Source organism: Periophthalmus magnuspinnatus, chromosome 22 (assembly GCF_009829125.3).
Source record: "Periophthalmus magnuspinnatus isolate fPerMag1 chromosome 22, fPerMag1.2.pri, whole genome shotgun sequence".
NCBI classification, from domain to species: domain Eukaryota; kingdom Metazoa; phylum Chordata; class Actinopteri; order Gobiiformes; family Gobiidae; genus Periophthalmus; species Periophthalmus magnuspinnatus.
This window is the reverse complement of record NC_047147.1, coordinates 18,864,735-18,883,796: the sequence shown is the minus strand read 5'-3', so window position 1 is coordinate 18,883,796 and position 19,062 is coordinate 18,864,735. Positions and strand designations below refer to the sequence as shown.

Below are 19,062 nucleotides of genomic sequence, written 5' to 3'. Positions count from 1 at the left end.
TTGGAGAGCCCGGTCGCCTCTGTTTACCACCAGCTAATCTGATTGGATTAACACCGACCTGACTCTGGCTCGAAAAAACACGAGCGTCATTGTTGTGTGTCTTATGGGGGGGGGGGGGGGGGGGCATTGAATTGACGTGAATAATAATACCCCATGGAAATAGGAAAAATGAATTATGGGAGATAGGAGATACATTGGAAAAATACTAAAACTGAAATGAATTATACACTTTAGCGGTTAAAGGTGCTGTACCAAATTTAAATAAAAAATTTTTTTTTTTAAACGTGAAAAACCCAAACCTAGTTCATTTAAAAAACAGTGTTCACAAGTTATTTCTCATTTACGTTATGCATTCCGAACATCCCAATTTTTCACCACAATGAGTTTATGAGGCGGAGTTTTGCCATCACTCTAAAGGTAACAACTAGCATGCTAATCCTAATTATTGGACAATAAAACATAGGAGCTGCTTATACAATAATATACAAATAAAGTCAGGTACAGGGCCTTTTTTACTGTCTATTCCCAATTATGTAACCACAATATTTACCATTGCATTTCAGCGTATTTTAAAAAAAGACATCAAAATATTAACATTGAGATTATCCAAAGAACTTTTTTGTCAATATCGCCTAATTATTAAGTATAAAACTTGCCAACTGTGCAGTTTAGATCTCTACAAACATGTTCTGAAATTCATGGATTCTTCAGTTTGACCATTAATATTTAAAAATGCGAACTGGGAACTGAATCTCAAATTTTAACATCTTCCAACATGTCTGAAAGCGCGGTTTGTATGTGTTTATCAAGTCGAATGGGGACTTCAAACAAATTGACGGAGTAGCCAGTCAGAAGGCTTACAAGTCCTTTCTGTAGACTTTTGAGATACCCCGGTTGGTACCATGCTGAGCCGCACCAGCACACAGCTACAAAGACAGCACTCTAGTCTGTGTGGATATTCTCGGAAAGTAGTTTTTCAGTCAACAGCTAGCATACTGCTCTTTTAGGGGTTTTCAGGATACGGTACGGGCATGCAGCTGTGCCATGTGTGCCCACAAATCAACATGTGCATTAGTGTGACAGAAGTTTGGGCTGTATACTAAACTACGATCATTTCATACAACAAATTCAGTACATATATCAATGCTAGGTTCCCAATCATTTTACATTTACAGTTTGTCTCAAGAGCTCAAAACACCGTGTTCCACTAGCTGATGTCATGATGTGGTGCCCTCGTTTTCCAGGAAACACCAAAAACATATATTTTTCCCCCAACAAAGTTCTGCCAAAACTCAGTTAGCTCCATGTCCCAAACCCTTACTTTTATCAAATTATCTGTTCCTAAGCATAACGTTAACCTGACCTGAATAATAAACATTTGCTAGCACAGCCACTAGGGTTGTCCAAAATATCAAAAATCTAATTAAATCCATACTAAAACTAATATCAAAAGTAGATACGCATTTGAGCAAGCACAAAAAACGAATTTTCCTGTACAGTTTTAATGTAATTTTGAGTTTTATCAGAACAAATAAAGATGCCTTATAGCACATGTGTCAAACTCAAGGCCCGCGTGCCAAATCTGGCCCTCCGCATCATTTTATGTGGCCCTCGACAAGGTAAATTAAAAGGTAAAATCTCAGTTTATCAGGAGATGCAGTTACACAGCTATATTTTTACATCTAGGCAAATGCATATACCATATTTGTAACTTGAATAAGTAATAAATACAGAAACAGTTAATGAACAAGTTAAAAAATGTTGATTTATTTTACATCTGACCCTTTGAGAGCAGCCATTTTGTTAATGTAGCTCTCGCTGAAAATGTGTTTGACATCCCTGCCTAAGTACTGATATTTTGTGTTGAAAGTTATATTCTATTAAAAAAGTAGCATTTTTTTATCTTCGTTGTGGCATTGTATTCAGTATTGTTCCTTAATATCGAAATAGCGCTGTCACGATACTAAAATTTCAAACTCTAATAGCTACCGATGCAAAGTGGCTAAATAATAAATGTGTTTGGGAATTAAAACAAGCCAGCACATTTTAGCACAATATATACTTGCTAAAATAAATGCTTTTACATTACTTTTAGTGCAGTTGTGGATGTGCATGGAACCGATGCCAAGTTCTTGACAACCATGCTAATTGGCTAGCTCCCTCCCCTGCAATCAACCCAAACGTTTAAGCTTATCCCTTATGTGATAGCGGCCATGCTAGCTACCCCTGTTTCTCATCCCACCCACCTCCTCCACGCTGCATGTCCTCTACCCCCCTTCCCCTGCACAGGACCCCCCCACTCTCGCCCCCTGCACATCCTAATCATTCATTAGAACCAAAGGCAGTTGTCCATTAGGCAAAGCAGCCATTTTGGAAATTGCAGCAAATCTTCCATGAAAAGACATTTGCCTCTAATGCGGCAGTCACGCTCCGAGGAAGAGCAGACAAAACGACGGACGGATGACGAGAAATGGAAAAGTCAAAAAAGAGGAGAGCGGGGTGGAGAGAGGAAGGAAGATGGAGAGACAGCCCCGCGGCTATAAAACTAGCGAGCGGAAAGCAAGAGTATGTTTGATTAGAAAATGACACTATGGAGGAGAGGAGGAGAGAGGGATGGAGGGAGGAGTGGAGAAATTGGTCCCATCATCGGCTCCTAGTGAGAGGCTGGTGACACGCTGAGCTGACACACATGGGGATGGCACACACTCGCACGACAGATGGGGGGGAAGCGCTAATTTGGGGAAAGTAATAGGGCACTCTTTAACCAATTACACTGTGGAACGCGGTACACACAAGCGGTCGTTTGTTTGTATATTTTTACTATGAAGCTCAATTTTAGGCATATGATCAGAGGTGAGGACAAACTGTTTTTCACATTTAAATGTCGCTGGCAAGTTTTGCAATTTTAGGTTTCCAAATTAAAATTCAAACATGTTTTTTTGTTATTTGCAGAGGAAATTAAATTAGACAAAAAGATGCGTAGTTGCTAAAAACAGACTGTGACACGGCATGGCAAAGCATTAGACAAACACAAGACAAACGCAAATGCAAAGCCGGTATGTCGTCCGTCAGAACAACCTCTTTACTTCCAGTTCTAACGTTCTTTAATATTTACTTGTTTTTTATATAGTGTTTGAGTGTTGAAATGTAGCTAATTTGTTTCTCTAAGGTTGTGACATTTGTAAAGTGAACTATTGCAATTTTCGTGCTGCCATATCCTGGACAGAAGCTCGCTAATACTGCGGGTATCACAAAGACAGAGTAAACAATTCACTTATCCAGAGAACTGAACCCACAATCTCCTAGCTGGTGCTAACTATTCTGCTACTTTGCTTTCCTCACCTGAACTTTACATGCAATGCTATGGTAAGAACAGCTGCATTGGTAATATTAAGGCTTCGTTTGTCGATCCAATGCTAAATCAGATTATAGTTTGTGTTTCACTTCTGTGTTGCTCACCAGCAGTTATGATAAAGTCTCACTTCTGATTTAATAGAAGGAAACAGGATATAAAAAATCCAAGTGCTCAGAACTAGAATTGTCATTTCAGTAAAAAAAAATACAGAAACGAAACCCTGTACTCAGGTCCAGCTCTTAGGTGCAGGATTAGCATTTTATACACATTCTTTTGATACTAGTAGAAAAGAAAAGTGCACTGTGTAACATTTTAGTGAGGGGACTGCAACCTCCATAAAGATTTTATCCCTTTGCCTGGAATAGTCGACAATAGCATTACATCTATCTAGCAATTATTTTTATTCCTTAAAATCACCTTTCTAACAATGCATTCTCACCGTTATCTGGGCTACCTTGCAACAGATCTGACCTATAACTTCGTCTCGTGGCAGGTCTTGCTTGTCTCCATGACGATAAACAATTTTAAAAGACACTGTACTTCTTGTATTTCTTAAAAACGTGAAAAACACAACTCGTTTTTGGAGTGGTCCAAAGTTATTTCTCACTTCTTTAATATATTCCGAGTATCGCGATTATTCACCCCTATGAGTTTATTGGTATTTTCTCAACTTTACCATCTGCTCTTGTCTCTGCGAGTTGACAACTAGCATGCCAATAGCACACTTACTGATTCTCAGACAATTAAAAAAATAAATAAATCATGTACAGGCCCTTCGATGCCATTCTGTGGAGCATTCTCGGCAAACCAATAGCATCTCCATGGAAACAAGCAGGTGACAGCTCCTCCACCAGAAAAGTTACTTAGTACACCTTTAATATTAGCAGCTTTCTTCAACACAACACTCTATTGCCAAACCTACCCAAGCCTTTTGAGAAGAAAAAAAACCAAACATCTTTATGTTTACAATTCAAGTCCCATGGGACCTCCTTGACACATTCAGGCAGCTCTCCACACGGTATATGACAAATTCTCAGCGCCGTACCTCCCCCCCTCCTCGCCACCTATAATCTCCCCCTCATCTGATCAGCTGTCAAACGCACACCTGTTCTCCGTCCCGAGTACCATCCTTCCATTCATCTCTGCTGCCTCCTCTACCACTACCGCCACTGTCACCACGTATGTCCGACACCCAGCGCGCTCCATCCATCCTGGGGAAGATTCCATGCAACACCCCCCCCCCCCCCCCAACCCCCACCCCCACCCCCCCCCCCAACCCCCCACCCCCACCCCAACCTCCAGAGCTGCATTCCACAATGTTTCCAAAATAGCAGGGACGCCTCCGGCACTGTGACACATTGTAGGTTAATAGTGCATCACAAAAGAGTGCATGTGAATGGGAATTAGCTATCTGAAGAACTCCATGAAGTGGTGGTTGATACTCTAAAAGCTTTTCACATTTGTCTTAAAGGAAATTTGCATCTGTTAAATACTGGAAGATTCCACGCAAAGTAATAATAACATGTCCAGAAATTTCACAGTATGACAAGTAAATGGCATCCATCTTGTTTTTATGGCACGAAAAACACTCAAAAACATGCATCTTCTCTACAGATCTGCTAGTTTTCGTGGAGATGCATCCCTTTAATGCCATATTGTGGAACATTCCAGGCAAAGCAATAAGATTTCAAATGGAGAGACGCAAGTGGCAGACCCTATACTAGAAAAGACACATAATGCACCTTTAAAAATTATAAAATCCATTAAACAAATGAATAAGTACGAATATAAAGCGATGTCATTTGAAATCCAGCGACTCAATACTTTGCTTTGGCTGTTTGGGGCTACTTCAGAAACGCGTCTAATTGGGGCTGTATTTTGTCAGACTCTTCAGCATGGATTTCCACTGGCATAACAAGCACGCATGTACCAACGCCAAAGATTTCTAAAGACACCGATGGAATTTTCACGTTTCTAATCATTTCACAGAACTCCCTTTGATGCATTTTCATTCAGAAATGGAGCACTTAGATGATATTGAACGCTGGATTCAATGTTTATGATGTTAAAAAGCCCGATTCAGCGAGAAGAGGCAATTTAAGAAACAGGCCATCTGGGAATATTTCAAGAAACTTTGGGGGGAAAAAAAAAAAAGGATTAGCAAACTTGGCTAACTTTGGCTCATGTTTCAAGCTAAGGCAGCTATTATGTGCACATTACTCCGAAAATAATTTGTAGAATTAACCTAGTAATCACACAAGAAATGAGTTTTGAGAAATTTTGGTAAGGTGACAACAGTAATTTGAAAATAAGGAAGAGACTTAAAAGTTTATACCAATTATGATACCACGATGATAATAAAAAAAAACTTGATTTAATGTTGAAAATGACATTCTCCTGTCTAAATAGAGTACTCTCTTTACCATATAGTCTTATATCTGTGTAATCCTTCGGTCGTCCAGGTAGGTTTCATAGTGGTCCATGGGCGTATACTAGTCTATGTGTCTTATATTTGTTCTGACACAGCTCAAGATCATTCTAAAACTATTCAGGAACAGTTCATTTGTCCTATTAATGTGACTTTTTAGTATCATCACACTATAGTCACACTTGCACAACAGTCACATGAGTAAACAGGTTTACATCCCAACTTGCTACAACATGCTAGGCTAGTCATACGTCATTAGTCGTCACTTTACTGGAAGTATGTAAACAAAATATCTGCAACTGCGCATTCCAGAGAGCGCAGGTACCATCATAACCAGAGGCAGGTAAGGACTTTACTTTACAACTGACACATGCTGGCGAATGGTCCAATGGCTCAACTTTGGTCAAAGTTCACCAAGGTCACATATTGCTGCGCATGCAATACAAGCAAAGTGAGATCATTTTTGAGCTCCGTTTTACCAAGAGATCGACCGATATGGGTTTTTTTTTTTTTTTTTCATGGCCGATACGATTATATTCTAAACAGAGAACCTGGTGGCTGATAAGATCTGTTGATAATTTTGGGCAGATTTTTATTATTTTGCCCAGGTTATGTACTTTATACATACTACAAACTCAACAACAGCCCTTTTCCTCACATAAGAGAGTGGTGTGGACATGGTTTGTGCAGTTATCCCTTTATATTAAAGTATTCAAATGGAGCTTTGTGAATTTTTTAGGCAGAGGTCGGCCAAAATGAAATTTCAGTCGCTGCTTGAGATTTAAAACTGATAGCCTATATGAGGAAAAGAGCAAATATGTGTCAGATATATCGATCTATCTGTAATTTAAATGTATTAAGTGTAATTATAAAGTTGGATGGATGTATGGATTACATGGTCTGATCAGCAGAAAAAACGTATAGATTGGGTTAGTGTTACAACAAATACTCTCAATAGTGAAAACACATTTTTGATAATGAAGGATTAGGAGTAGGACAAGACAACACAGAATTAATTTATACTTTTGCAGTCATGTAGAACTGCTTTTTTGAAATACAGCTTCTCAAAACGAAACTTACCAATTCTTTTTGTCCAGGCAAAAAAATCTCACAGCCTAATTTTTCACATGTGCATTATAATTTTATCTTGTGAGATCTTGTGGCATGAGATCTTGTCCGCCCTGTATTTGATTAACACATCAACGTTACTAGGCTAACCTGTCTGGCAGTGCTAAACCTAAAAGACACAGGAAAAACTCCATAAAAGACTCCATTAAAAGACCTCAAAAGACTTCATGCTCCTACACATTAAATAATACTATAGCTCCAAACGCAACTCTAAAAAGGTCATTTCACTGCATTTCGTATCCCCAAGACTGACATCAACCTTATACTTCAGAACACAAAACAGCCTCGGTTCATCCCTCATTTCTGCGATTGTCCCGTGTTTTCTGAGATCCACTCCGCTCGCCCCCACACTGTCCCGAAGCTGTCGAGACACATCACCGCAGCCGTACCCCCGACAGGCCCGTGCTGCGTTCAAAGACCCAGAATCTGTTGCGTTTTTTTTGTTTTTTTTTACGTGCCTTCCTGTCTTTGTGTTGGGCTGGCCTCTTCCGTGCCCTTTCAGCAGCACACAGAGTTCGAAGACAAATATTTTTCACCCAGAGTTTAAGAAAATATTCCTGTCTGCGTGAGAGGGAAAGGTCTTTAAAGACAAATGGACCAAGCAGGCGGCAATACATCTACACAGAAGAGTATGTAACCTTTTAGTCAAACGATAGGCTCAAATAAAACGCATCGCTTTCTTCATTCAGGTTGTTTATTGCAATGAAAGTTTTTAAAAATGTATCCTTACTGCGAGCGAGCTTGCATCTCCACAAACCTAACTCTTACTTGGCCTGGAGGAGGGCCTCTTAATGTTGGTTTTCAAGGAAATGTTGCATCTTTGACTGCAAGATTCCATAGTATGGCATAAACTTCTATCTCCATGAGGCATGTTCCAAAGTATGGTTTTAACTTTCGATGTCCATGAAAGCCTGCAGCGATGTGCCACTACCAGAAAGTTACTGTACCTTTAACAGCGGCGGAAGGTAATGAAGTACAAGTAGTAAAGTACTGTACTTAAGTAGAATTTTTAGATATCTGTACTTTACTCAAGTACATTTTACAGTGGATACTTTTTACTTTTACTTCACTACATTTGCGAGCACGTATCTGTACTTTCTACTCCACTACATTTAGAACAGAACTGAAAAGTAAAAAGTCCTTTTCATATGATTTGAGGGGTTATTTTTACCATGTTCATGGTTTTCGAGTTCAAGCTTTGGTTTTGAGCAAACAAAAACGAAAAAACACAAAATTCATAAGAAAAATGAAGAAATGGATTTGTATTGTTACTGCTGACCAAAATATGTCTCATTTTTATATCAATATCACTACATTTACACTTTAACAAATTGTGTGAAATATTTTTACTTTTTACTTTAAGTAATTTTTTTAAACAGGAACTTGCTTATACTTTTACATAAGTAGATTTTTTGATGTGATACTTTTCCTTGAGTAACAAAATTGGGTACTTCATCCACCACTGAACTTTAAGTTACCCAGACAAATTAGTGTAAGTGAAGGAGATATGGAAACTATGACATCATAATATTGAAAGCATCATGTTGATTGCAAAAGTTTAAACTGACTTCTCATGACTAAGAATGAGTCTTATTTAAGACACATCACTCACTTCCCTGTTTCCTCAACTCTGGTTATTATTCATGACCAGTTGCAACAGGAAGGGCACCTGGCGTAAAAAAGAAACGCTGCCAACAACCTCAAGGAAAGAAAGTGATGGTAACTGCAACTGAAACCAGTACCATAATATCAATTCTTTTAGACAATCGTATTAGAAACATGCACTTAGTAATGCAATGCTAAACTACACATACAAAACATTAACAATACACAGACCTGCACAATGTGGTTCTTGGGTGAGATCTTTGCAGCGTCTTCACCTCTGACCCGGGCAGAGGTAGGAGTCTGACGCCAGTAGCAAATACCAGCAGTAATGGTGTGCTTCTGTCTGTGTGTGTGTGTGTCCCCTCGCTAATAATCACCCGGATTAGAGTGGTGCCGAACCCCCGCAGGGTCCCTCATCTTCCCCCCTCTCTCCAACCTGCCTGGATGTTCACAAAGACCACATGGCACTATGGAAACTAATGGGAGATGTATAAAAAGGTTTGGTTAAGATCTAGTTTTTAGTCACCAATGGAAAATGTGTTGGTAGAAACCTGTCAGTGAGGAAACCTACTCAAACAGAATATGTAAAAGAGAGAGATGCCGTTAATGTCACACTGTGGAACATTCAAAGCAAAGAATTAAAAAAGGTACTACAATCACAACTGAACCTGGGTTGCCAGTACTTTAGCCTTAGGATTAAGTACAAGTTTTTCCTCATTCTCAGTTTATGTACAGGACTCATGAAAGCTCAAAACCTCCAGAATTCACTCACTGAGCTGCACTGATTCATGATTGGCTGCAGGTGCTGGGTTTAGGTAGTGACCATTCAGATCAGACTCGTTTTAGGTTTAAATCGTCTGGATTTCAGCTTTGGAAATGGCAACCGAAATGAAAGATTGATGTGATGCTGATTCTGGTTTATGATGGATAACCCCTGTGAACCAAAACAACAAATTATAACAAATGGGCCATCATCTCCAGTGTTTTTGTAATTAAGAACAAACAAGCATTAGAGTTTTTAGCAAAACCTACATTTGATTTGAACACATTTACCTCGTATCTGCATGGGGACACAGATAGATCAAGTTTATGAAATTTAAAATCAATCTCTACACAGGTCCTTTAACATGTCTGGAGAGAAGCAGGTGACACACTCTATACCTGAAAAGTTTGCCTGACACCTCTCTCAAATAAACACTATGTAAACTTAATGTTGACTTTGCCTCGATTGTTCAGAAATTTGTTTAACTTAAGCTGTGTTTTGTCAGACTCTTTGGCAGACGGTTTAGAGCCGAAGGCTAATTTCCATCAGTTGTCCCAAATGTCAGACGCTGAACCCGGAATAATAATCTTGACTCAAGCAAAAAAAGTAATGGTTTAGTTTCATTGTATTGTATTTAATTAGAGGAACACATTATATTTCAAACGTTTAACAATTTCTACACTAGAATCTCATCATAGTACAGAAAAAAAACAAACTAATTTCCCAGTAATACAAAGAAAAAATACCTATGATAAATATTGACCCCCAAAAAGTACTGTTCCATCTAACTAAATATACTGAGTAGATATAGTAAGTATCATGACAGGCCTACGCTCAACACATTTATTATATCATGAAGTGAAAATGTCACATGTCACAACTCACATAGGAGACACAAACAACAACTATGGGGCCCCACACGGACCAAAAAGCATACTTTCTCCAATCCCCCATCGTCCTATTGATTTGCCATAGCCCAAATGAAATATTGAGCCAGAGGAGGCCATACAAAGACACATAAGCTATTCGACTAGCGTAGCCTTTAACCACAGGGGTGCAGTCAAATGGAAGTTGATACGACCGTCAATAAGTCTGGATGAAGGATGCAACGTGCTGGAAAACAACCCAGGAAGTGCACTCTAACTGGGAAATAAAACTACAATTCGATATGAGCCAGTGGAGTATTGAAAATTAAAGCGGCCATATTAAGCGATTTTCTGATCTGTTGTAAAAGTTGTTTCCTCATCACAAACAGACCTGGAGTTGTGTGTATTTTCATTCACACGTTTAACCTACAGACACTGCATATTTAGACTGAGTTCTTGTTTCAAACTGAAAACACTCTGTTCCACCTTATGATGTCATGTGGCAATACAGGAAGTGCTTCACTGTGTTTCTAAAATCCACACCTGGACTCGAATCATTTCGGTGATTGCTGCCCCAGAATTGTCAATCTCAACTGAACTAAAGGTAAACGGTAGCTGTTAACTTGAAAACTACCACTTCATGACATCACAAGGTGGAACAGTGTGTATGAGCTTGTAGATAGACTAATAATAAAGGATTACTCAAACATGTGTGAATGAAACAAAACAACTCCAGGTCTGTTTTTGATGAGGTAACATTATAACATGGCTTAAGGCTCACAAGAGTCAATTTTGCGTAATATAGCTTATGCTTATTTTTTAACTGCAACATACTAAAACAACTTAATGACACAGGAACATTGACTTCCTGTGGGCGGGGATAGGGGATAGGTGAAAACAGATCTTTTCAGAGCACATCAGAAGCATATCAAACTCAAACATGCATGAATCAATAAAAAGTATAAACATAACTACATATTTTCACAAGGGATGGGCATCTGGCTTACAACTTATGCCAATTCCATTCATCTATAAGCTACAGCAAACCGTAAAATTACACCTAAAACGTGTAGTCAATTTTAAAATTATCTAGTTAAAAACCTTGTACCCTTTTTTCCGCCATGTATTTGAGCAAAATGTGTCTTGCCCCAGTACAAATATATTGTTTAAGCAGCTCAAGGTCAAAACAAGTCAGCTGTGTAATAACTGCATATAAAGCGTTTAAGCATTATTTTTATAAAGCAAGCAGTGTCCCATAATCAGGAAGTGCACTGTTGGCATGCTAGTTTACCATCACAGCAAAACTCAGCTATAGTCTCTGAAAGTTGTGATAAGTGCTTATAAACTCACTCAACTCAACTATGGACCACAGCAAACCATTTAAAATCAACTAGTTCTGTTTTGCACATTTAAGATGTTTTTGGGTTTGTTTTTTTAAATTAAGCTTTTACATCAAAATCAATATTAGCACAGTTTGTCTACAAGATAAAATAACTTGCATCTAACCAGACTTTGCATTCAATACTGCACAAGTCCACGAGCATGTTCAGAATATGGTCTTTAACCCTTATTTAGCAGCCTGAACGATTATAGCAATTCCTTTAAACTCAAACTTTGACCTCAAATAGATAGTGAAGAGTTATCCATTAACAACATACGCGCTTGAGTCGATAAGTGTCATGTTTTATCAGATCCTCCTCCCCCTCCTCTGTGTGTACGGAGCTGTCCATGAAAAATATATCACACTCGACGGGCAGTACTAGTTAGTATCCAGTTTGATTTTTCTGACAATGTAATGATAGGATCTTGTCAATTCTTCTGGACATGTTTAGTTAACTTTGAACAACAGACCATAGAGTGTATATACATATAATAAATAAATTGACATAGCTAACATACTAGTTGTTGCGTTCCAAATAGGAAGTGATCGTGGGCATGCTTCCTGCTCCATTGACTTCACACCAAAAAATTGTGGCCCCTCTGTCTATAACTGCTGCCAAGAGCCTCGTCATTTTGCCCTTAAAATGTTCTCTACATGATCCTGTTTTTATTTCACTATTGTGTCCGTAAATCAAGATATAAACATTAATAACAGACAAATCAGGGGCCCTCTTTCCCCAAGGCCACTCCCACTAGATTTAATTACCTTCAACAGTCTTGCTCCAGATTGGCTCTTTGGTTGCTATGAAACAGTTCCATATATGCAACTTGGCTCCAAATTCACCACTGTAACCGTTATCCTCAATGAGCTTCATTTGACTGGAGCCGAACGCTACGGGTGACGTCACACTCACTTAGTCCACTTCTTTATACAGTCTATGCAAAAGGCTGAAATATGAACTGAAACTAGAACAAGAATCACATTTCAGGACATGTTTGTACAGATCTAAACTACAAGGGTAGCAGTTTTTATGCAGAAGACAATAGACAGGATATTGTGTTGTTTGTGGAGGAAACCGTAGTACTTCAAAAACTGCAGTCTTTGCGATTTGACAATTGTACCCATTCAAATTGCGACTTCAGTTTGATCGCGATTAATCTTGCAGCCCTACAAGAAACTATACTAGCAGCAGAGCGAAGAACATCAGACAAGACTTCATTTTGTACATATAATTTATAACAGGGCTGTAAGATTTCCAGAAAAAAAGGTTCTGAAATGCGATTCTTGCATTTGTTTGTCAGTTTGCATTTCAGTCTTTTTGTCAGTTCTTCTGGACGTGTTTAAAATGTGAACTTTGAACAGAGCCCCATTATCAAAGCATCAATTGTAAATCTAATCACAACCGCAAGGCTTGTCAGTAAAAATCACCCTAATTTATAATAATATCGCTGTGATATGATAGAAATGGAAGGGAGTGACTGAAATGGAATTGTTTACGTTATACCCGAGGGAAATTTAAAAAGTATTGCAAATCATGAGTCTGAGATGCTGCAAAAACACTTTTTTTTTAATCATTCTTAATATTGCACAGGCCTTAAGAGCAAGAAACGCAAATGCTATTAGACAAGGGCCCAAAACAAGAACGCTGAATTCAACTTGGATATAGCAATGAAAAAATGTAAACTGTCGGCAATAAGACCCTCCACTCATTCGTACACAGGCAGGACATGCAAACTCCACACGGCAATACACCGTCTGGTAATCGAACCTATGAACTAGTTGTGAGGTGTTAAGTGTTGGCACAGAGCTTAACCATATTTGGGAAGACTGGACAGTTGTTTTGAGGAACGAGAACAAAGCAGTGATGCAGACTCCAGTTAAATACTCAAAACATGCGTTCTTCCTCTGAGCGAGCTTGCATCTCCACAAACCTCACTTTTACTTGACCCTAATGCTTGTTTCCATGGAAATGTTGTGTTTTCTTTCATTTTAGGTATAATCTTCTGTAGGATGGAGTAAAATGAATCAATCTCAATGGAGAATGTTCTGAAGTGTGGCTTTAACTTTCAATTTCTATAGAATCATGGAGATGACAGTCCACCTCCAGAAAGTTACATACTGTATCTTTAACTACAAATGAGGACTAGTATAATGGGACATTTTGGCTCAAACAACAACACAAATCACCTCGCGCTTATCTGTAATCCCATATACAAACTAAAAACAAAATTAAGTTGTGAAACCTGGTGGGGAAAGTACCCAAGTATCCGTTGTACTTCAGTGAACCCGGGTAACATCAGAATACTTGGTACTTATAATAATAACTATAACAACATCCTAATTATTAACCCTAGTCCATTAATTAAAGATATTACTGAGACTGAATCATTCTTAATAAACTACATGTTCATTATGTTATTGTTTATTTATTTACTAAGGCTAATTAAAGTTTAGTTTTTATAAAGTGTTAATGAATACTTTAACATGCCCTGGTGCAGTCGTCCCCATCACACGCCTGTCTCCTGCTCCTGTCTGTAACTCAACTGAAATTAACCTGCTGCAGACAATGAATAATTTAAGTACTGAATACATTACCCCTTTTACTACAATATGCTACTCTGAATATGTCCCACTGAAAGATGTAATAGGGAAATCAAATTTTTATTATAAATTGTTACGATCTTATAACAGATACTTCAAATTTTAAGGAAATATTTGGAAATCATGACAATTTTGGATAATTTAGTGGAAATTTGAGGAAAAACTAACAACAAAGCCAAGTAAATTATAAAGCGAATGATGTGTTAGGAAATATGATTAATAATAATAATAATAATAATAATAATAATAATAATAATAATAAGCAAATTTGAAGCAACCTACTGGCTAAAATCATGTTTAAAAAGGTGCACTATACAACTTTTCAAACATCTCAAACATCAGAAGTTACATAGGGTAGCTTTAAAAATTGGAGTATGAAAGTAAAAGTCTAGGTTTGTTTTTCTATGTCCTCAATTTGAAGTGTCTCACTGGCTAAAATCATGTTAAAAGGTGCACTATGCAACTTTTCAAAGCATCTCCACGGTGAAAAGCAGACAGGAAAAGTTACATAGGGTAGCTTTAAATATTGGAGTATGAAAGTAAAAGTCTAGATTTGTTATTTATGTCTTCAATTCCAAGTGTCCCATTGGCTAAAATCATGTTAAAAAGGTGCACTATGCAACTTTTCAAAACATCTCCACGATGAAAAGCAAGTGGTGGACCAGACCATAGACCAGAAAAGTTACGTAGGGCAGCTTTAAATATTGGAGTATTAAATTGAAAAGTGAAGGTTTGTTATTCATGTCCTTAATTTAAAGTGTCCCATTTGCTAAAATAATGTTAAAAAGGTGCAACTTTTTAAAACATCTCTATGGAGAACAGCAGACAAAGAAAAGTTACATAGGGTAGCTTTAAATATTCAAGTAAAAGATTGAATTGAGGACGTAAATAACAAACCTAGACTTTTCAAAGTGTCCCATTGGCTAAAATCATGTTAAAAAAGGTGCACTACGCAACTTTTCAAACATCTCCATGGACAAAAGCAGACCAGAAAAGTTACGTAGGGTAGATTTAAATATTGGAGTATGAAAGTGAAAGTCTAGGGTTATTATTTATGTCCTCAAATTTATTCGAAGTGTCCCATTTACTAAAATCATATTAAAAGGTGCACTATGCAACTTTTCAAACATCTCCGTGGAGAACAGCAGACAAAGAAAGTTACGTAGGGTAGCTTTAAATATTGGAGGATGAAACTGAAAAGTCTAGATTTATTAAAATGAATTTGAGGACATGAATAACTAAATTTTTTCATGTAATAAGTAGGACTGGAGATTTTGTCAACAAGGTCCTGGAAGGTTCACTGGCATCTCCTACATCCCCTCCAAAAATCACAACCCCCTGCACCCTGCTCCTTACTCCCTGCACCCTCGCCTCACCTCGGGCTCTTGCTCTTGCTCTCCTTCTTGTTGAGCACGCCGGGCACGCAGTTGGTGAGCTCGGTCCAGTCTGCGTGCAGCCCGCAGCTCCAGCCGGTGGAAAAGCGCGAGAACAACCACGTCTCCTTACGGTTGGGCCGGTAGCACGTACACTTCTTCTGTCCGGGTCTGCAGTCGCACGGCACCTCCAAGCGCACGTTCTGGACCAGGTGCCTCCCGAACGTAGTCCCCCCGGTTTTCTGGATGTGAAGGAACACTATAACGTCCTCGCCTTTCATTTGGAAATCGATAGTTCGCTCCAAATCGCGCACGGGGAAGTAGTATTTCTTCACATAGTGCGGGTCCGGGGTTGGGAAGATGTCCACCTCGTCGCCCTCCGTGAAGTAGCCGTGTGGGGAGCCGAAACTGATCACCCCCGGGGCCACGTACTGGTAAAGAATCAGCATAAAACAAACCGATCCGACCACGACCAATAAGAATTTGCTGCTCCTCTCGACCATGGTCCCTGCTTCCCGGTGCGCGCTACCATTTCCCAGTGAAGCCGACAAAAGGCAGCGGGGCGAGGGGCTCCGTCATGCTCTCGCTCTGTCCCCCGGTGAGGAGGGCTGCTGCTGCGGGGATCACAGGCGCCACGGTCCGCTCCGGAGAAGTTGGCTCATTGCGCAGCGCGAGAGTCAAACGCGTTGGAAATGTGGAAGTTGGGAAATCAAAAAAACCTCCCGAGCCGAGCCTGTGAGACTTAACTTCGGTTGTCGGGCCACACGCCGCGGGCACACTGCATCACCACGGAGTTAATGTTGTGTACCCAAGATGCAGCGCGACTCGTACCTTTTCAACAGATCTCTCGCGTCGCTCTCCCTCTCCCCAAACCAGCGCAAGTCGCTTTAATTTTGCGGTTGCTGCGTAACGCCCGACGCATTCTTTATCCCAGCGCCTCAGCCAATCAGAGGCCAGCATTCAGGACGAGCCCCGTTCTGATTGGCTCACAGTCAGTTTACTCCAAGATTTAGCCTGTTTATATCTGCTAACATAGTGGGAATGACAGCCTGCAAATTGCCCTACCCAAGCTGTAACAATATTTTCTAGACACCAAAACTTTACCCTGCTGCTACATAAATATAAAAACAATATAAAATAGCCTTTAATAGAAGTTAGAAATACTTCTTCCATCCATCAATCTCAGTAGACCATTCAATCAGATGTAGACTATAGCTCATTTATGTTTTTTTTTGTTTAGCATCTTAAGCATTTTATTTTGAAAATCAGAAGCTGGTATATATTTGATAAGTTAAGCGTAATAGGCATAATTATAATTAGGCTCATTGGTATAATTAGTGGTACAAATAGTCCAAAATTACATTCTACGAACAGTGGTACATGTCTTCTCCAGGTTCATCTCATTTATTTTAATGGAGAACTAGAGAAAATGTGATATAAAGTAGGATGTTCAATGTTCATGTGCACCAAGAATTCAACACAACGGCTCTGTCATCTGTAACTTATTTTTAAGAACAGCAGCTCTTTGCAAAATCATACAACCAGCGCCCACGGCAACTCCTGAAGTAAAGCAACAAGACCACTCGAAAATATGGATAAAAAACTTACCATTAATTTGTGTTACTCAAATTAAAATATATTCATAGACTAGCCAACTTGATTATCACGCTTGATCTTTTGTAAAGGCTTTATAAAAGTACCATATGCATATCTAAATCCAAATTTCTGTTTCTCATGCCCATAAAATAGGGGTACTGGGGGTTCCTTGGCCCCCTGTTGGATGACCCGGGAACTGCAAAAAGGCCCTGGTTACTGGACCTGCCCTGAGCAAAACCAGATCTATTCCTAACAGAGATAAGATCAAAATCAACAAATACACTTTTTATTTAAATGCATTTATATGTTTTAGTTTGTTGAGTCGTTTCTGCAATAAACTGTTTGACTGAAGGTTAAACTGTAGGTAAAGTAAACCTGAATGCAACGCTGCGCACTCATATATGTCGCACAAACCTGTGAGCACTGAGCAGCGACACAGAGTGACAACAGATTTTTATATATTATGGAGGACTTTTGGCAAAAGAACAGAAAAAGATAATCCCAAACTGGATTAAGAGGAAGAAACAAACGTGCAGCCTACAAATTTGGACTTTGATGAAGTTACAGCAGGGATTTGATTTACACAGCTCGTGCTTATGCATCATACTATATATCAAAAGACGAAGTTTAAATCTGTCAACTGGACAAATTGTTAACTAAGATAACTAAACTGAAACTGTAAACAGCTATTGTCTCCAGTCGCAGCCTTTAATGGCCCTATTCAACCTTTAATGGCCCTCCTATTGTTCTCTTTTGGACTGAGGATGGGCTCATAGATCTGTGAGAGATAATGTGAGTTGATGAAGTAACGATGCCGGACACAGATGTAGGTGCTGCTTGTTGTGATGTTGTAGAGCAGATCGAGTTGGTAGATGTGGATGTATTAGGTTCAGGAGGTCGCAGATGTGGTCAGCAGTAACACACACACAGGACAGCGCAGTCAGATTGATTAAGGCCTGTTTGTGTTGGTGGCATCTGTATTCCTTAGGGAAAAAATAAATAAATAAATAAATAAATACACATAAATATGTCAGCACCCCCTTTCAAAATGACATTCCCGCGGCTATGGTCTTACCCGCTGAACTTGAAACAGTTTTATCCCACCCACGTCCTTCCTCCAAACGACATCCATGAGACCAACCACGCTCCTGCCTCACCGCTGCTGTTGTAGTGCGCGTTTCTGCCGCTAGTGGTCGTAGTTCTGCGCCTCCATTCTCTCAAAGACTAACTGAAATGTCACATTGATTTAGGGGCTCCCTGGGGTGATTACAAGCCAGCATGTTTTGACTGATCACATTTACGAGTGGAGACGCGTGCTTACGTAAGGACTGAACAGAGTTTCAGCAGACTTAATATCAGATTCTTTTGACTCTTAAATCATATTTTGAATCACTATTTGAATAAACCGACAAATCAGAAACTATATAACACAGAGAAATGACAACTAAATCATTTTTCAAACATGCAATCTTATTTTCAAGTAGGTAAATGCGTTTAATTTAAAACAATCACAATTATGAGTTAAAGGTGCACTATGTAACTTTTTGGTCAGGGGTACGCCACCCTGGAGATGTTATTGCTTTGCCTGGAATATTCAACAGTATGGCTTTAAACATATCTATCTTGCATTGGCTCAATTACAGATGTTTTATTGCTCAAAAATACCCTGAAAAACTTGCATTCTTACTATGCCTTCTCCACAGATCTGATATGTAACTTGGCCTGGTGTCACCTGACTTTATCAATAGAGATAGATTGATAGATCCTCCGACAGAAAAATGTCAGTTCCTGCATTTTTGTACTTTTCGTTGCAATGTTTACCACAGGTCTCACCAAATCTAGCAGTAAATAGTAAAACATGGAGGAAACTGGTTATATGCACTTTAAAGCGGACCAAATATTGAAAAATCAAGTTTTTAACCATGTTATAGTTGTTTCCTCATCTCATTTACCCTCCCTAAGTTGT

General features: G+C 39.1%; 1 protein-coding gene across 1 annotated transcript in view; it reads right to left on the bottom strand.

The window, feature by feature from the left end:
- hs6st1a (heparan sulfate 6-O-sulfotransferase 1a) overlaps positions 1 to 16,332 on the bottom strand; it is a 102,717-nt gene extending 86,385 nt beyond the window's left edge. Inside the window, exon 1 of the mRNA XM_033988549.2 lies at positions 15,504 to 16,332. Within this exon, the coding sequence (XP_033844440.1) occupies positions 15,504 to 16,003 (500 nt within the window). The 5' untranslated portion in view covers positions 16,004 to 16,332. The remainder of the gene's footprint in view (positions 1 to 15,503) is intronic.
- Between the last annotated feature and the right edge of the window lie 2,730 nt (positions 16,333 to 19,062).